This window comes from Oryctolagus cuniculus, chromosome 12 (genome assembly GCF_964237555.1).
Source record: "Oryctolagus cuniculus chromosome 12, mOryCun1.1, whole genome shotgun sequence".
NCBI lineage: Eukaryota > Metazoa > Chordata > Mammalia > Lagomorpha > Leporidae > Oryctolagus > Oryctolagus cuniculus.
Window position 1 is genome coordinate 54,919,121 of NC_091443.1, and position 15,856 is coordinate 54,934,976.

Sequence of the window (15,856 nt, forward strand, 5' to 3'; positions counted from 1 at the left end):
AGTAATATCTGTTGATTAAATGACTTTTCATGTATTTGATTTTGTGTTGTTTTTACTTTAAATATATAAATTTGTCAAGAAAACTTATTTTTCTCTCTCTTCTTTCCCCAGTGATATGGAGGTAGAAATGGAAGAAAGGGGAAACATGTTTATGATACATGTTTCTATAATACACAAAAAACTGAAATGAAATCTAACTCCAGATTTTATTAGGGAAGGTAGCACAGGCAAAGGTAAACTGGTAGGAGAAACACAGCCCTTCTAGGAACATTTTTCTTAATGTTCCAGTATTTTTGTCATGAACTTTAGTCTGCGGGCCAGAGGAGCTCTTACCTCACAATAAAATGCAACTGGCATTATTCCAAGCATCACTATTTTTCCCCCATCCATTGGTTTTTACCCTCACATCTACTATTACTCCAACACACACATTTTTGTTTTCCGTAATTTCTGGCAAAAGATTGTGATCAAACTTTTTTAATGATTCCCTTTGTGATTTGACTGTGTGCACATGAATCCCCAAGCACCCAAATACCAAAATTTCCTAATGGTGGCTAGTGTAACAAGAGGTTTCCGTCCTAATGTATTCATCGTCTTGGTTCTTTAATACCAGATGTTTCGATGGGGTTACCTTGTTCTGACAGAAGGTAAGCGATTTGACTTGAAGTCTGTTATACCAAAAGCTCTGTTCATGCTCCTGTTGTTAGCACTCACCTTAAGAATCAGCATTTATTGCTAACTTTGTTTAATTTAGTAGTATATTATGTCATATATGCAATATTAAATTACTTTGCAAATAAAACAATGCATTTCACAAAATTTTTAACAACATGTGGCTAGTCAAAGTTTACTGCATTTCCCTTAGTTTCTGCTTCCAAAATTTGACAAGAAGCAATGTCTTGTTAATCAGGAAATAAATTAAACATTAATAATAAAATAGCAGTACAATTTTCTACAAAACAAATTCATAATTAAAAATAGTTTTAATAAAATTTGATTTTTTTGCTGTTTTAACAACAGAATTACTCTAAAAGCAACTTATATGGAATATATACATATAATTTTCACCAGAAATTCACATAAGCTACTAGCAAGAAATAATTATGTTGCCAAAAAGGAAAATTCCAAATATGTGATGTTTTTATCCCCAAAATGATGAAGCAAAACTGTTAATAGGAATGATCATACAGACTCATAGAAAGTTTATGTATTTACCATAAATATAATTGAGTTCATTGTACAAAATCAGAAACTATTGATAACTATGAAGAAAGTCTCAATTGTCACAGACAACCTTTATAAAGATTATGTTGCCTTCACATTTCCATATAGATTTTAACTTTCCTCTGTGAATAATTTTATTTATTCACACAAAATTACTATTTATCTTTACCTCAGAGAAATATTTTACTCAACTTAATAGTTTCATTGAAAAGAGTCATTTCAATACTTTAATAACTTTTTTAGATTCTATTTAGATTGCTAAAGGCATGATACATGCCATTTGTCTTTATGAATGACTTACAATGAGAAATATGTTACAGACGACAACAGAATGTTCAGAAAGGCTTGACATGTGATAAAACCCTGGGCATGTACTTGGAAAACATAGGAAGAGGTCCACAAATTAGTGATCAGTTCAAGTGGAATGAGAGCCTTCCTCTTTGTTTGCATACATGAGATTACTGTAGGAGTTATCTTGATGAAAAGGGGAACAGGGTTTTGTTTTCCTGAATAAAACTTCTATCGACCTTGGTCCACATGGGAACCTTAAATTGTACATTTCAGTCGTATTTTTCCTAAAGATTTTTATTTGAAAATATTGGTATCTCAGTAAAATGTTACATATTTTTTGAGACTGAATGTGAAAAAGAAGAGAAAATTAATGTACTGATTGATGTGAGAGAAAAATTACATCAAATTAAAGATAAAGGTCTGAGATCCAGTGATTTCATCATGCAAAACTTTTTGAGTACTTTATTATTGTCTCAGTGTTGGTGATGGGGAAGAATATATTTATATCAGCTAAGGAGAAAATAAGCTTGTCTAATCAATTGGGTATAACTAGAGAAAAATGTCTCCTTTTGAATTTTGAAATCTTTGATTTGAAATGTCTCACCTGCTTTTATTATTGCTAATATTCTATTGTTTAATATCTTTGATCTAGGTGGAGCCAGGTCAAATGGGGGAAAATCAAACAGAAATGGTGAGGGAGTTTGTCCTGGCAGGCTTCTCACAGACTTTGTCGATCGAGGAAGGCTTATTTGTTTTATTTCTTTTCTTCTATGTGCTCACTTGGGTGGGCAATGTCCTTATCATGGCCACAGTGATTTCTGATAACTCTCTGAAGGCATCACCCATGTATTTCCTTCTTGGCAACCTCTCATTCCTGGACCTGTGTTATTCAACAGTGACTACCCCTAAGCTGTTGGCCGACTTCCTTGACAGTAAAAAGCTCATTCCCTTTGAACAATGCATTGTGCAGCTCTTCTTTTTGCATTTTGTAGGGGCAGCTGAGATGTTCCTGCTCACAGTGATGGCTTACGATCGCTATGTTGCCATCTGCCGCCCCCTGCACTACACAACGGTCATGACTCAGGGACTATGTTGTGTGTTGGTTGGTGCCTCATGGATGGGAGGATTTGTGCACTCCACCGTCCAGACTTTTCTCATGATCAGTCTGTCCTTTTGTGGACCAAATGAGGTAGACAACTTCTTTTGTGATGTGCCTCCTGTCATCAAACTTGCATGCACAGACACCTTTGTCATTGAATTGCTCATGGTTTCCAACAGCGGACTGATCTCCACCAGCTCCTTTGTGGTACTGCTTTGTTCCTACACCACCATCCTGGTCAAGATTCGCTCCAAGGAGGGAAGGCGGAAGGCACTTTCCACCTGTGCCTCACACCTCATGGTGGTAACACTCTTTTTTGGACCCTGTATTTTCACCTATGCACGTCCCTTCTCTACTTTTTCTGTGGACAAGATGGTATCCGTACTCTACAACGTTATTACCCCCATGCTGAACCCTCTCATCTACACACTTCGAAACAAAGAAGTCAAATCAGCCATAAGGAAGCTTTGGGACAGGAGTAGAATTAATTGGAAAAAGCAGGAGACAGGAAACATTGAAGTGAGTTTTTGAAAGCAAAGAGTCTGAAATTAAAATATTTCCTTTGTGATTAATGTATTAAGGGGACAATCTAGTTGACTGATTTTTTTCTGTTAAAATCATAAACTATTATTTCTGGCTTTACAGAAGTCTTTTGATAATGGATTTTTCTGTCTTCTGTTTTCTTTATTAAAACAAATATGCTTTCTGTTTTCTATCAGTTTTTATTCTTCATTTCTGGTTCTTCATCTCATCAAATCTGATTCCATTCACTCTTTCCATTAGTTTGTCATTACAGACATAGAATCCACTCTTTTCAAGTTCCCATCAGCCTCTTCTCCATATTGCCACAGGTTTTACTTTTTTTATTTTAACTTCCTCTACCTACATGTCTGAAGTCAATCAAAAAAGGAATTTACACATGGTTTGTACTCCCTCTAAATGAGAACATTAATTAGATGAATTAAACTGACTTAGGTTTACGTAACAATGAGCTAATGGGATGTATTGTTGCGAGCGCCTACTGTCACACAGCTCAACAGTAGCAAGTGCAATGTACGACTTGTCAGTCACAGGGAAGAAAGGAACACCAGGACACGAGACTGTCTTTCCAATGAGAGATTTTATTGCTTACACACCAGGTTTTTTTAATCACACTACTCATCAGCATGCTCATTGAGGTCAATACATTCATCAGTATCAATATAGTTATCAAGCTATACGATTTAATATACTTATCAATAAACTTAACACCACTACTTAATCATGACTTAACTACTTAACTTAGCTACTTAGCTTAACGTAACTACTTAGCTTAACTACTTAGCCTAATCACCTAACTTAACATAGTTACTTAACACACTTATCAATATCACTAATATCACTATCAATAATGTCAATAATATCATTTATCATAATTTATAGCTAACAACACACTTACTGAATTACTTAGTTTAACATAACTACTTAGCATTTACTTAACTTACTATAATACTTAACTATCAGAGTAACACTATTCCCTTAATGACTAGAGGACTACTGGAATCAATACCACTAATATCAATATCAATAATACTACTTGAACTTATTCATTAATCCATAGATCACAGTATACAGTGTTAAAGTAATTTTGAGAGCTATCTAATTATAATAGTATATGTACATCAAGGTCTCAAGCATTATTTTCAGATACATTGGATAGGGTCAAAGCATAGTTATATTATATTACACATGACTAACATTATTTGTAAAAGCTGCATTTTCAACACTCATATCACAGTCACAAAAAAGAGTGTCAGTGTTCAAGGTCCAGAGCTCCATGTCTCAGCAGAGACGGATCTCGGATCAGTCACTTACAGGCAGGAAGTTGTGGGAAAGCTGTCACTCTGGGCAGTAGGCTCTAAGTTCCCAGGCAGACAGCCAGGCGAGAAGTTGGAGACGTCCCTTGCTGAGAGGCCTGGTCTGGCTTTGTGGTCAGGTGTGGCAATAGGCTGATAAGGACTCCAGGTAGGGCGGTGAGACAGCATCCCGGTCAGACACGGTGGCAGGACAGCAACACAGCAGCTCCAGATGACCTCTTGATCCCGTTGTCTCCTTGTGCTGCGTAGCAAAAGCTAGCAGGCTGGCTCTTCAACTCCAAGTGCAAGGAGATCCAGAGGTTCACTCACCCTGGGCCACACACACACAACACACTCACACACAGACAGTGGGGTATTACAGCTCAGGGACAGCTCTGCAAGTCAGCTTGTGCTGCTACCTGCTCCATGCAGAGTAATGGGCTGCCTCTTCAGCTCTGGATGTGTGGAGATGCAGAGGTTCACACACACCAGGCCATGATCCCCAAGAGGGTGGAGAGTGGTGCAAGGGCTCCCTTTTTATCCTCATTTCTGGCAGTTCTCCAGCTTGCCATCCTCCAACTTGTCCAATCAATGCTGGTTCCTCCTTGCTTATAGTTGAACAGTCCAGTCAATACTGTTCCCGCCTTACTTATGTTTGAACGGTCCAGTCAGCGTGGCTAGGAGGGTATTGTCCATAGCACACCATTATCTGACTGACCAGAGGTGTCTGCTTGGTATGATTAGGAGTGTTTCCCTAACAGCCGTTAGGCATTGCCTCAGCTCTTAACTTATAACTCCACTTTACTTTTATTTTTGTGGCTAGTGGTAACTTCTTAACACAATGTTTTACTGTGTTTCCACAGTTCATCTCCTTTTCAGGTAAGCGGTGATCCATGACTCTTTTCTAGATTCCTGTGAGATTCTCCACATGTATCAGTCAGTTTCATCATGTCACTGCACAGACAACCATCTATTAGTGAAATTGAGGGATTCAAATATCCCTCCTTGAATTACAAGCCAGCTGAATCTCAACGAACCATTTGAAGTATCAAAGCCCTAGCATCTTTATCTATATCATACCTGGAAAGATATGCTTCCAATTGTGAGAATGAAAAATAACAAAAGACATAACTGTGTCTAGATTCATGCCTAGCTCACAATAGGAGTCAACAATCATTTATTCATTAAAATTGATTCTTTCAATGACAGAAAGGTATAAATGAAATTCTAAACTAATCAACTTACCTTAATGCAACAACAGTTTTATCTGTTGTTAGTTTGTGGAGGATGCTGGAAAGTGTATATTAATGAATTCATGACATTTCCACCTTGTTAATTATTATGCACAGTTTATACAAAAGTCTCCATCACCATTAAAGAGCACTACATTATTATTGATTATATTTTTACACCTCTATTGAGAATAATTCAGAATCCATTTACTACTTGCCATATCTTTATGATCAAAGATAGGAAAATTAAATTGACATTCAAATTTATAATAAACTTGAAACAAATGAAATATAAATCCCATTTACAAATGAACAAATGGTTTTGGCTCTTGTCACCCATATGGGAGACCTGGATTGTGTTCCTGGTTCCTGGCATTGTGGGAATTTGGCAAGTAAACCAAAAGATTACAGTGCTCCGTGTCTGTTTCATAAATAAACAAGCACACAGATAAATCAGTAAGTATGTATAAATTTGACAGAAATCACTATTCTTAGGAAATATATAGTAAACATCATTTACTTACTCATGGCTTATTAGAAAATATAAACAAAATATGTGTAAAAATATACAGAACTATATATGTATAGGATAATATAGACTATTCATCTAAATAGGAATGCCAATAAGTAGCACTGCAAATGTCCAAGAATATAAACATCAAAAAAGGAATGTTTCTATGTATATAAGCAAATATTCACTAATCATTAACTTAAATTGCTCTTTAAAAACCTTTTTCAAAGACTTTTTTCTTGTTATTTTAAAAGTAAATGGTATGAGAAATAAAGCAGAGTTCATATTAATAGCGAGAAAGTAACAGAATTTATCAATAGCAATTACTGTACGTCAATTAAAATTTAAAAAAATGAGTTACATGGATCAAAAATTAAAAACGAGAGCATGGCCATTTCTACATTCAGTTATTTTTTATTGCTGTTGTTTATATTCCCACTGAACTAAGGTCTTTTTGCTTTTTACTTGTTAAACTTCATATTGGGTGAAGTATTAAGCCTTTTTACTATGATATAAATTTAAACTATGTTATCTCAAAAGCTAAAAAAAGAAAGAACAAAAGGAAAAAGGAAGGAAAGTGGACAGGAGAGAGGCGGAAGGAAGAAGGAGGGAGGAACAAAACCATGCTCTCAGAATTATATCTACAAATCACATTGAATCTGTTAAAAATTAATTAAAATTTGAAAATTAAAAACATCTGAGGTAAGTTTATTAATATTATATTCAATCAATTAAATGAAATTATAGGGACAGAGTGGTTATATAATTATATGACATATATTAATATATAATTATAAAATTAACATAATTACAAAAGGGACAGTCCATCAATAAGACAGAGGAATCATAAATATATATGACCCCCAACAAGAGACCTGTAAAATATATGTGACAGAAACTGACAGGGTAAAAAGAAGAAATAGACATGACTGTAATTATGCTAAAACATTTCAATACTTCTCTCTCAACTATACAGAAATTCATTAAGTATATAAAATTTAGTAATTTAGTAACATCATCAGCCAACAGTACCTAATTGACACTTGTAAAACACTCTATCAAGCCATGTAGCAGTATATACATGTAGCAGTATTTACACTTTTCCAAACATCCACAGACTATTTACCAAGAGACATGACATCCTGGACTATGAAATAAACCTCAAAAGCTGTAAAATAGTTGAAATCATCAAGGGATTTTTCTCTCAAACTACAAACCAAGAAATGAAAAATAAGGAAAATTTCTCAAAACCTTAGAAATTAAACATTTATGAAGAAAACATGGGGGCCAGCGCAGTGCCTCGCTTGGTTAATCCTCGGCCTGCAGTGCCGGCATTCCATATGGGCACCGGGTTCTAGTCCCAGTTTCTCCTCTTCCAGTCCAGCTCTCTGCTGTGGCTCAGGAAAGCAGTGGAGGATGGCCCAAGTGCTTGGGCCCCTGCACCCGCATGGGAGACCAGGAGGAAGCACCTGACTCCTGGCTTCGGATCAGCGTAGCTCCGGCCATAGCAGCCATTTGGGGGGGGGGGGTGTGAACCAGTGGAGGGAGGACCTTTCTCTCTGTCTCTCTCACTGTCTAACTCTATCTGTCAAATAAATTTAAAAAAAAATTTAAAAAAAAAAGAATACATAGATCACAGAATGAAACTCAAATGAAGTAAGAAAAAAAAATCAAAGTGAATGAATATAGAAATATAATATGCCAAAAGTTGTGTCCCAAAGCTGAAGGAACACTGAGAAGAAATTTTATATCACAAAGAACTTACACTAGGAAAAAATAAGCACCTCATTAATAATCTAAGCTCCAACCTAAAGAACTTAGAAATAAACAAGAGCAAAAAAACTTCAAAGAAAACAGAAATAGTAAAAAGAATATATCAAAAAATTAAAAGATATAATCAATGAATTAAATAATAGGTATTTGAAAAGGTTAATTAAATTGATAAACTTCTAGCAAGACTGGTAAAGGAAAAAATCACTAATGTTAGGAATGATGTAGTAAATATATAAACTGCAGAATTATATAAATAGTAAGAGAATACTATGAATAACCGTACACAGGTAAAGCAACAACTTAGGTGAAATAGTTCCATTTAAAAATTATAAACTACTGCAATTAATATAAAATTAATATAAAACAGATAATTTGAATAACCCTACAGAAATTTCAAACTAATTGTTGAGAAAGAGTTCGTCCCTGAGACATCAAAATTCTCAGAGCTCAGCAACAACAAAAAAAGAAAGTTCAATTAGAAATTGAGAAAAGAACAAATCTGAGTAGCTCACAAAAGACGGCATGGGTAGAAAAACAATACATGGAAAGATGTGGAATCTCAGGTCTTCTAGATAATTCTTGATGAGTCAGTTTTACGTGCCTAATGAGAGAATTAAAATATTAAAAAATATTGAGCCGTGTCTAGTGGAAGAATAATGCCAAACCCTGATGAGGATGTGGAGAAAATAGATCTCTCATGCACTGCCATGGAAATGTAAAATGATACAACCACGCTGCAAAATAGCTTGGCAAATTTTTTAAAAAGTAAGCAAACAAGATACCTATGTGCACATATCTTAGCAATAGCAGTTCCTAGATAAATACAAACTAAATATCCACACAAGAAATTGAAAGCAAACGCTCATCATCTTATAGTACTTATAATAGCCAAAAACTGGAAACAAACAAAATATCCTGTAATTAGTTCATGATTCAACAATCTGTAACGTGTGTACACCATGGATTGTTACACATCCTGAAAAGGAATGCATCGTGATACTATAATAACTATGGTGGCTCTCCAGAGTATTCTTTTAACTGAAAACAAACCAATCTCAAAGTGCCCCTGTCTTTATGATTTCACTCATATAACATTCTAAAATGACAAAGTTATAGATATGGAAATCAAAGTAGTGATTGGTAATTTTAAGGATTTGGGGATAAGTGGCGTAAGAACAGGAATAATTGTGCTTTATAAAGCAAGAATAGTTATCTGAATCTAGAAAATAATAAAATGACAGAATCATGTATATACATTATTCCAGTGTTAATGCCCTGGCGTTGGTCCTGTAATATAGTGATACAACATGTAAGTAAGAGAGACTAGATAGAAGGTGCATGGGACTCCCATACTGTATTTTTCAACATCTTAAAAGTCACTTTTATTAAATGAAAAATGAAATGTAATTAAAAGTAAAACATGGAATGTTATCCAAAACAAACATAGTCAGTTTTAAATTAAATCAGTACAGAAAATATAATGAATAAAATTCATCCCTAATCATGTAAAAACATTCTCTAGAAAACTAAAAGTGTTTTAAAGTTACTATTTTTAAAAGAGATTTTATTTGTTTGAAAATCAGAATTACACAGAGAAGTGGGAAAGAAAGAAAGAGATCTTCCGTCTGCTATTTCACTTTCCAAATGGCCACAACATCCATGGCTGGACTGGGCCAAAGGCAACAGTCAGGAGCTTCATCCTATTTCCCATGTGGGTACAGGGGCCCCAGCACCTGGGACATCTGCTGCTGCTTTCCCAGTTGCATTAGCAGGGAGCTGGATTAGAAGAAGAGCAGCCAGGACTCAAACCAGCTGGTACACAATGCTAGTCTTGCTATGTGAAGTTTTTTTGGGGGGTTTGGGTTTTTTTTTTCCTATGTGAAGTTTTAAAAGCATTTTGTCCGAGGTAGGAAATGAATGAAGAATTCCAATATTGTCACTTCTAGTTCTCATTTTGTTGGAGTTTCTTTTAAAAAAAAAAAAAGATTTTATTTATTTATGCGAGAGGTAGAGTTACAGACAGTGAGAGGAAGAGACAGAGAGAAAGGTCTTCCCTCCATTGGTTCACGCCCCAAATAGCCACAACAGCAGGAGCTGCACCAATCTGAAGCCAGGAGCCAGGTTCCTACTCCCAGTCTCCCACGTGGGTGCAGGCGCCCAAGCACGTGGGCCATCTTCTACTGCTATCCCAGGCCACAGCAGAGAGCTGGATTGGAAGAGGAACAGCTGGGACTAGAACCGGCACCCATGTGGGATGCCACACTGCAGGCAGAGGATCAACCTACTGCACCACGGTGCTGGTCCCTGCTGGAGTTTCTATCCAGACAAATGGGCAAAGAAAGGAAATGAAACCTATAAATTTTGGAAACAAAGAAATAAAGTATCATCTACAGATGATACAATTATGCATAAGAGTACATACTGTATAGTTTCAATACATGAAGTCTTCAAAAGGCTCATGCATGAGATGATTTATTGTGGTTTTTGATTTGCATTTCTGATAGTAAGTGAAATTGAGCATTTTTATATCTTCTTTTAATTTTATGAACAATTAGGAGAAAGGAGCTCCAAGCTCCCAATCAAAAAGTAATGTTAATTAAAGGAACAGAAATATTGATGACCTTAATTTGATCAGTACATATTTGTATACATGTAGTAAGTTGTCATAGTGAGTTCACAAATGTGTACAATTGCTGTTAATATGATGTGAATGGAAGGGGAGAGGGAGCGGGAGAAGGGAAGGTTGTGGGTGGGAGGGAAGTTATGGGGGAGAAAGCCATTGTAATCCATAAGCTGTACTTTGGAAATTTATATTCATTAAATAAAAGTTAAAAAAATAACAAATGTTTATATAAATGCATATTAAGAAAATATATTTGTAACTTCAACATGATTGCACCAAAATATTTATCTCTTAATTCTTTTTTTCTATGAATTTTGAAGTGCTCTGTTCAAGAAGAGAAAAATAATCATTTATGTACTAAAAGTCACAAAAGTGGCTGCCATTAGTGGGTAGAGACAGAAGAGTCAATGAAGGAATTTTCTGACATACTGATGATGTTTCCCAAACTGAGTGCTGGTTAAATGGATTTTTTCACTTCGTGAAACTTTCTTGAGCTTGTCAATAATTGTGTGCTCTTTGAAAGTATTTAATTCTTCACTGAAAATGTTTACATATCATTGATAGAATTATACACCAATAGTGTGAAAATGTATACATATAAGCTTATAGTCTATTCTGAAGGACTGTCCATCAGTACATGCTGTTGTAACCGGTAGACCTTATATAAGACAGGCTGGATAAGGTGGCCTTAATGTTTGAACTTACGTAGAAGGACAAAGTCTCCTTCATGGATCCTCTGTAGTTCACAGGAAGAACACTGTCACAACTTGCCTGTGACCACAATTTCTAGCTGAGGCTACCCAAAATTAGGAATGGGATTGAGCTAATATTCCTAAAGGCTGCCCCCGTGGTCTACTTTAACAGAGACCAGACCAGGAGGAGGAAGGGTGAGTTGGGCAGCATGAGCAATGTAAGGATAGGTGGCAACCAAGTAACAGCTGCTTTACAGGGTGGTCTGCCATCAAGGAGACCCAAGAAGGCCGGTACACCCCAAAACAGAACCCATTTTTGATATGAGGAGTCAGGGCATTGGGCAAGCAGCTGTCATGAAGAGCCCTATCAGCTTTGCCAAGAGCCAGGCCACTGGATATGGAACTACCCTAGGGGTTGAAGGACTCCCAGGTCAGAACAGCAGACCCTGTTGGCCCCACTCCGCCCAGCTTCCAAAGTAGCAGAGCTGTAAATTCCCTTTTAGAGATGCCGCCTATTCGATACTGACCTCCTATGCAGGCCAGCTCTCCTCCCAGGCCAGCTAGGTGATGGAAGTCAACAGGGTATTTTCCTTAAGGAGGTCCACACCTCCTTTATGATGCCTCTTCCAATACCCTCTGTGAAGAGATAGATAAGTCTGGAGTGCACACATACCTGACCAGGCCTTGATTCTCACCTGATTATTATCAAGCCCCTCTTGTCAGTTTCTGCCTCTCAATAGGAAAACTCCCTCTTGGTTTGGACAGCACCTTTCTTAGATCTTCTAATAATGACTGTGTCCTTAGTTTCAGACCCTGTGTATCTAATCTGCTTGTTAGATTAATTTCCTCCAGTCTTGAAGCAGCGAAATTCTAGATGGCCATGCACATGAAACCTCAAATGGAGACAGTTTCTGTGAGCTGGCACTGCAGCCCACTCAAGAGGCTTCATTTTCTGCTGGCACCCTGTCTTGACTGTGGGTCCCTACTTGGCCCCTACTCAGCAGAGTAGTCCTCACCCTAACCCCTTACAGCAGCCAGGGTTTTCATAAGCAGAGGGAGGAAATGAGAGAACCCAGGGCTAGATGCAGGCCAGATTAACTCCAACCCACAGCTCCTTGCCAGAACATACACCCTAAGCAAAACAGGAGCATTCTTTCTCTGTGATAACCAGGCATACACCTGCCTTCTTAATAATCAGACAGGAACTTGGATTCTTGCTTTCCTATTTCCCTCTTTGTCCTCATTCAACCAAGTTTTCCACCATGGGCAATGTCTCTAACATCTCCCTTTATCCTCATAATCATAGTGCTCCTATTTCTACCATGTATAATTAATTTATTCCAAAAGCTCTTGCAGGAACGAATGACTGCAATATCCCAAGCCATCACACAGGAGCAACGCAAGACTGCTTGCTCGCCTTCTTCAATCAAACCAATCCAGAGTTTATATACCCTATCCATGTCAATGCCCCATATAGCAAGAAGTATCTGGAAAGAAACCAGTGCCCCAACTCCTTATCTATACTCAGAGTCAGGATTGATGGAATGGGAAAATAAGCTTCAGCCATTTTAGGTTATTATTACCCTGCCTTCTTTCAAGAGATCAATTTAGTTTCACATCCTTTCATTCCCCACCCCACCCTTGCATTCTTTCCCATGTTTGGAAGCTGGGGGGCCAAAGTTGAAGAACCTGTATAGAGAAGCTCACCTCTGCCAAGTATCCCCCACCCCCACTCCTGGCCCACCCAAGATATAAAAACGCCCAGCCTGTTGGGGTCTGGGTCCTCTGCCACATGTTCAGATTTTGTGCATGCTGGCAGTTGGTCAACTTCTGCAAGTTTATTTCCTTTGAATAAATTCAGTCTGGCTGTGAGTTTGTAGTCTGTCTCTTCTGTTCTCTGCCCCTTTTTTTACATTTGGTGCCCTGTGTAAGGAGGCACCAATCTGCCCCATCTCTTAATTTTTACAGTGATCTATTTCCAGTTTATTTTATTTTCATAAGATTAACCCTAAACTCAGTGAGGAGTTCAACTATAGTGAGAAGAAAAAAAAATTGTTCCTAAACAATACAAAGGATGTAAACGATCATCAAATCTCAAAATGTCAATTTCACTCCTATACATTACTTTTTTAGTACTCTATTAGTTACCACAGATAAGAGAAGCCATGGCATTTGTCTTTGGGAATGGCTTATTTCACTCAGTATAAGGTTTCCAGTTGCATCCATTTTGTCCCAAGAGACAGGATTTAATTCTTTTTTACTGCTGAACAGCATTCCATAGTTTCTTTATCCAGTCATCAGTTGATGAACATTAGGTTGATTCCATAGCTTAGCTATTGTGAATTGAGCTGCAATAAACATGGGGGTACAGATCATTCTTTCATATGCTGATTTCACAACTACCATATTAGTTTATATTCTCACTAATAGTGGAGTAGGGTACTTTTTCCCCCCACATCCTCACAGCAGTATTTTTTTTTTTGCTGATTTCTGAATGATAGCTATTCTAATTAGGATGAGGTGAAATGTCATTGTGGTTTGGATTTGCATTTTCCTGATGGATAGTGATCCTGAGCATTTTTCTTGTGTCTGTTGGCCATTTGAATTTCCTCTTTCAAAAATGCCTGTTCAAGTCCTTTGCCCATTTATTAACTGCATGTTTGCTTTGTTGTTGTTGAGTTTCTTGAGTTCTTTATAGATTCTGGATTTTTTATGGCTTTTTTTAAAAAATTATTTTCTTTAAAAGGCAGAGTTACAGAGAGGCAGAGAGAGAGAGAGAGAGAAATGTCTTCCATCCACTGGTTCACTCCCCAAATGGCTGTAACAGCTGGAGCTCTGCCAATCCAGAGCCAGGATCCAGGAGCTTCTTCTGGGTCTCCCACACAGGTTCAGGGGCCCAAGCACTTGCACTGTTTTCCCAGGCCATAGCAGAAAGCTGGATCAGAAGTGGAGTAGCAGGGACTTGAATTGGAGCCCATATGGGAATCTGGTACTGCAGGCAATGGTTTTACCCACTATGCCACAGTACAGGCCCCAGATTCTGTATATTAATCCTTTATCAGTTGCATAGATTGGAAATATTTTTTTCCATTCTGTCAGTTGCCTCTTCACTTTGCTGAGTGTTTCTTTTGCAGTGTAGAAGCTTCTCAGCTTGACATAATCCCATTTGTCTATTTTGTCTTTGATTCTCTGTGCTTCACGGGTCTTCTCAAAGAAGTCTTTGCCTATGCCAATGTCTTGCGGTGTTTATCCACTGTTCTCCTCTAGTAATTTCATGAGATCAGGTTGTATATTTGTATCCTTGATTCATATTGAGTTGACTTTCCTATAAGTTGTTAGGCATCCTGTTTCATACTTCTTCATGCAGAGATTCTATACGTCCAGCACTATTTATTGAAGAGGCTGTCCTTTCTCCAAGGATTCATTTTAGCTTCTTTGTCAAAGATTATTAGTTAGTGGTGGACATGTGGATTGATTTATGGAGTTTCTATTCTGTTCCAATAATCTACATGTCTACTATTGTGCCAGTACCAAGCTATTTTGATTCTAACTGCTCTGTACTATGTCTTTTTTTTTCAATATTTTTATTTTTTTTTTATTTGAGAGGTAGAGTTACAGACAATGAGAGGGAGAAACAGAGAGAAAGGTCTTCCATCCACTAGTTCACTCCCCAAATGGCCGCAATGGCTGGAGCTGTGCTGATCTGCCAATCTGAACCCAGGAGCCAGGAGCTTCTTCCAGTCTCCCATATGGGTGCAGGGATCCAAGGACTTGAGCCATCTCTACTACTTTCCCAGGCCATAGCAGAGAGCTGGATTGGAAGAGGAGAAACCAGGACTAGAATTGGCACCCATATGGGATGCTGGCGCCATAGGCAGAGGATTAACATACTGCACCACAGCACCCACCCCCTGTAATATGTCTTGAAATCTGGTATTGTGATGCCATCAGCTTTGTATTTGTTGTGTAATATTGTTTTCGTCCCTTATGTTTCCAAATAAATTTTAGCACCATTTTTTCAAGATCTGAGAAGAATGTCATTGGTATTTTGATTGAGATGACATTAATCTGTAAATTGTTTTCAGCAGTATGGTCATTCTGATTATATTAATTCTTACAATCCACAACCATGTAAGGTTTTTCCATTTATTTGTGTCTTATTCACTTTCTTTCTTTAATGTTTTGTAATTTTCACTGTAGAGATCTTACACTTCAATGGTTGAATTAATTGAAGGTATTCAATTTTTTTTGTAGCTGTTGTGAAAGGGATTGATCTCAGAAGTTCTTTCTCTGGCCAGTGCCATGGCTCAATAGGCTAATCCTCTGCCTGCAGCGCTGGCACATCGGGTTCTAGTCCCAGTCAGAGTGCTAGATTCTGTCCCGGTTGCTTCTCTTCCTATCCAGCTTCTCCCTACTGACAATAAGGAGATCTACCACACCCAACTTGGGTGTCACCCAAGGTTACTTGCCTCACACTGGAGCACTGACCAGAACTCCATGGCCACACAGAGTACTCACTTCTGGGTTCTGAGTGAAAAAGTAGACACTCCACTATGCTGCAGAGGCATAGTTCAAA

General features: G+C 37.5%; 1 protein-coding gene across 1 annotated transcript in view; it reads left to right on the top strand.

Annotated features, from left to right (window-relative positions):
- Positions 1–449: 449 nt before the first annotated feature.
- Positions 450–15,856, top strand: part of LOC100343077 (olfactory receptor 4Q2) — a 30,644-nt gene continuing 15,237 nt past the window's right edge. Inside the window, exon 1 of the mRNA XM_070054848.1 lies at positions 450–3,133. Coding sequence (XP_069910949.1) covers positions 2,183–3,133 — 951 coding nt within the window. The 5' untranslated portion in view covers positions 450–2,182. The remainder of the gene's footprint in view (positions 3,134–15,856) is intronic.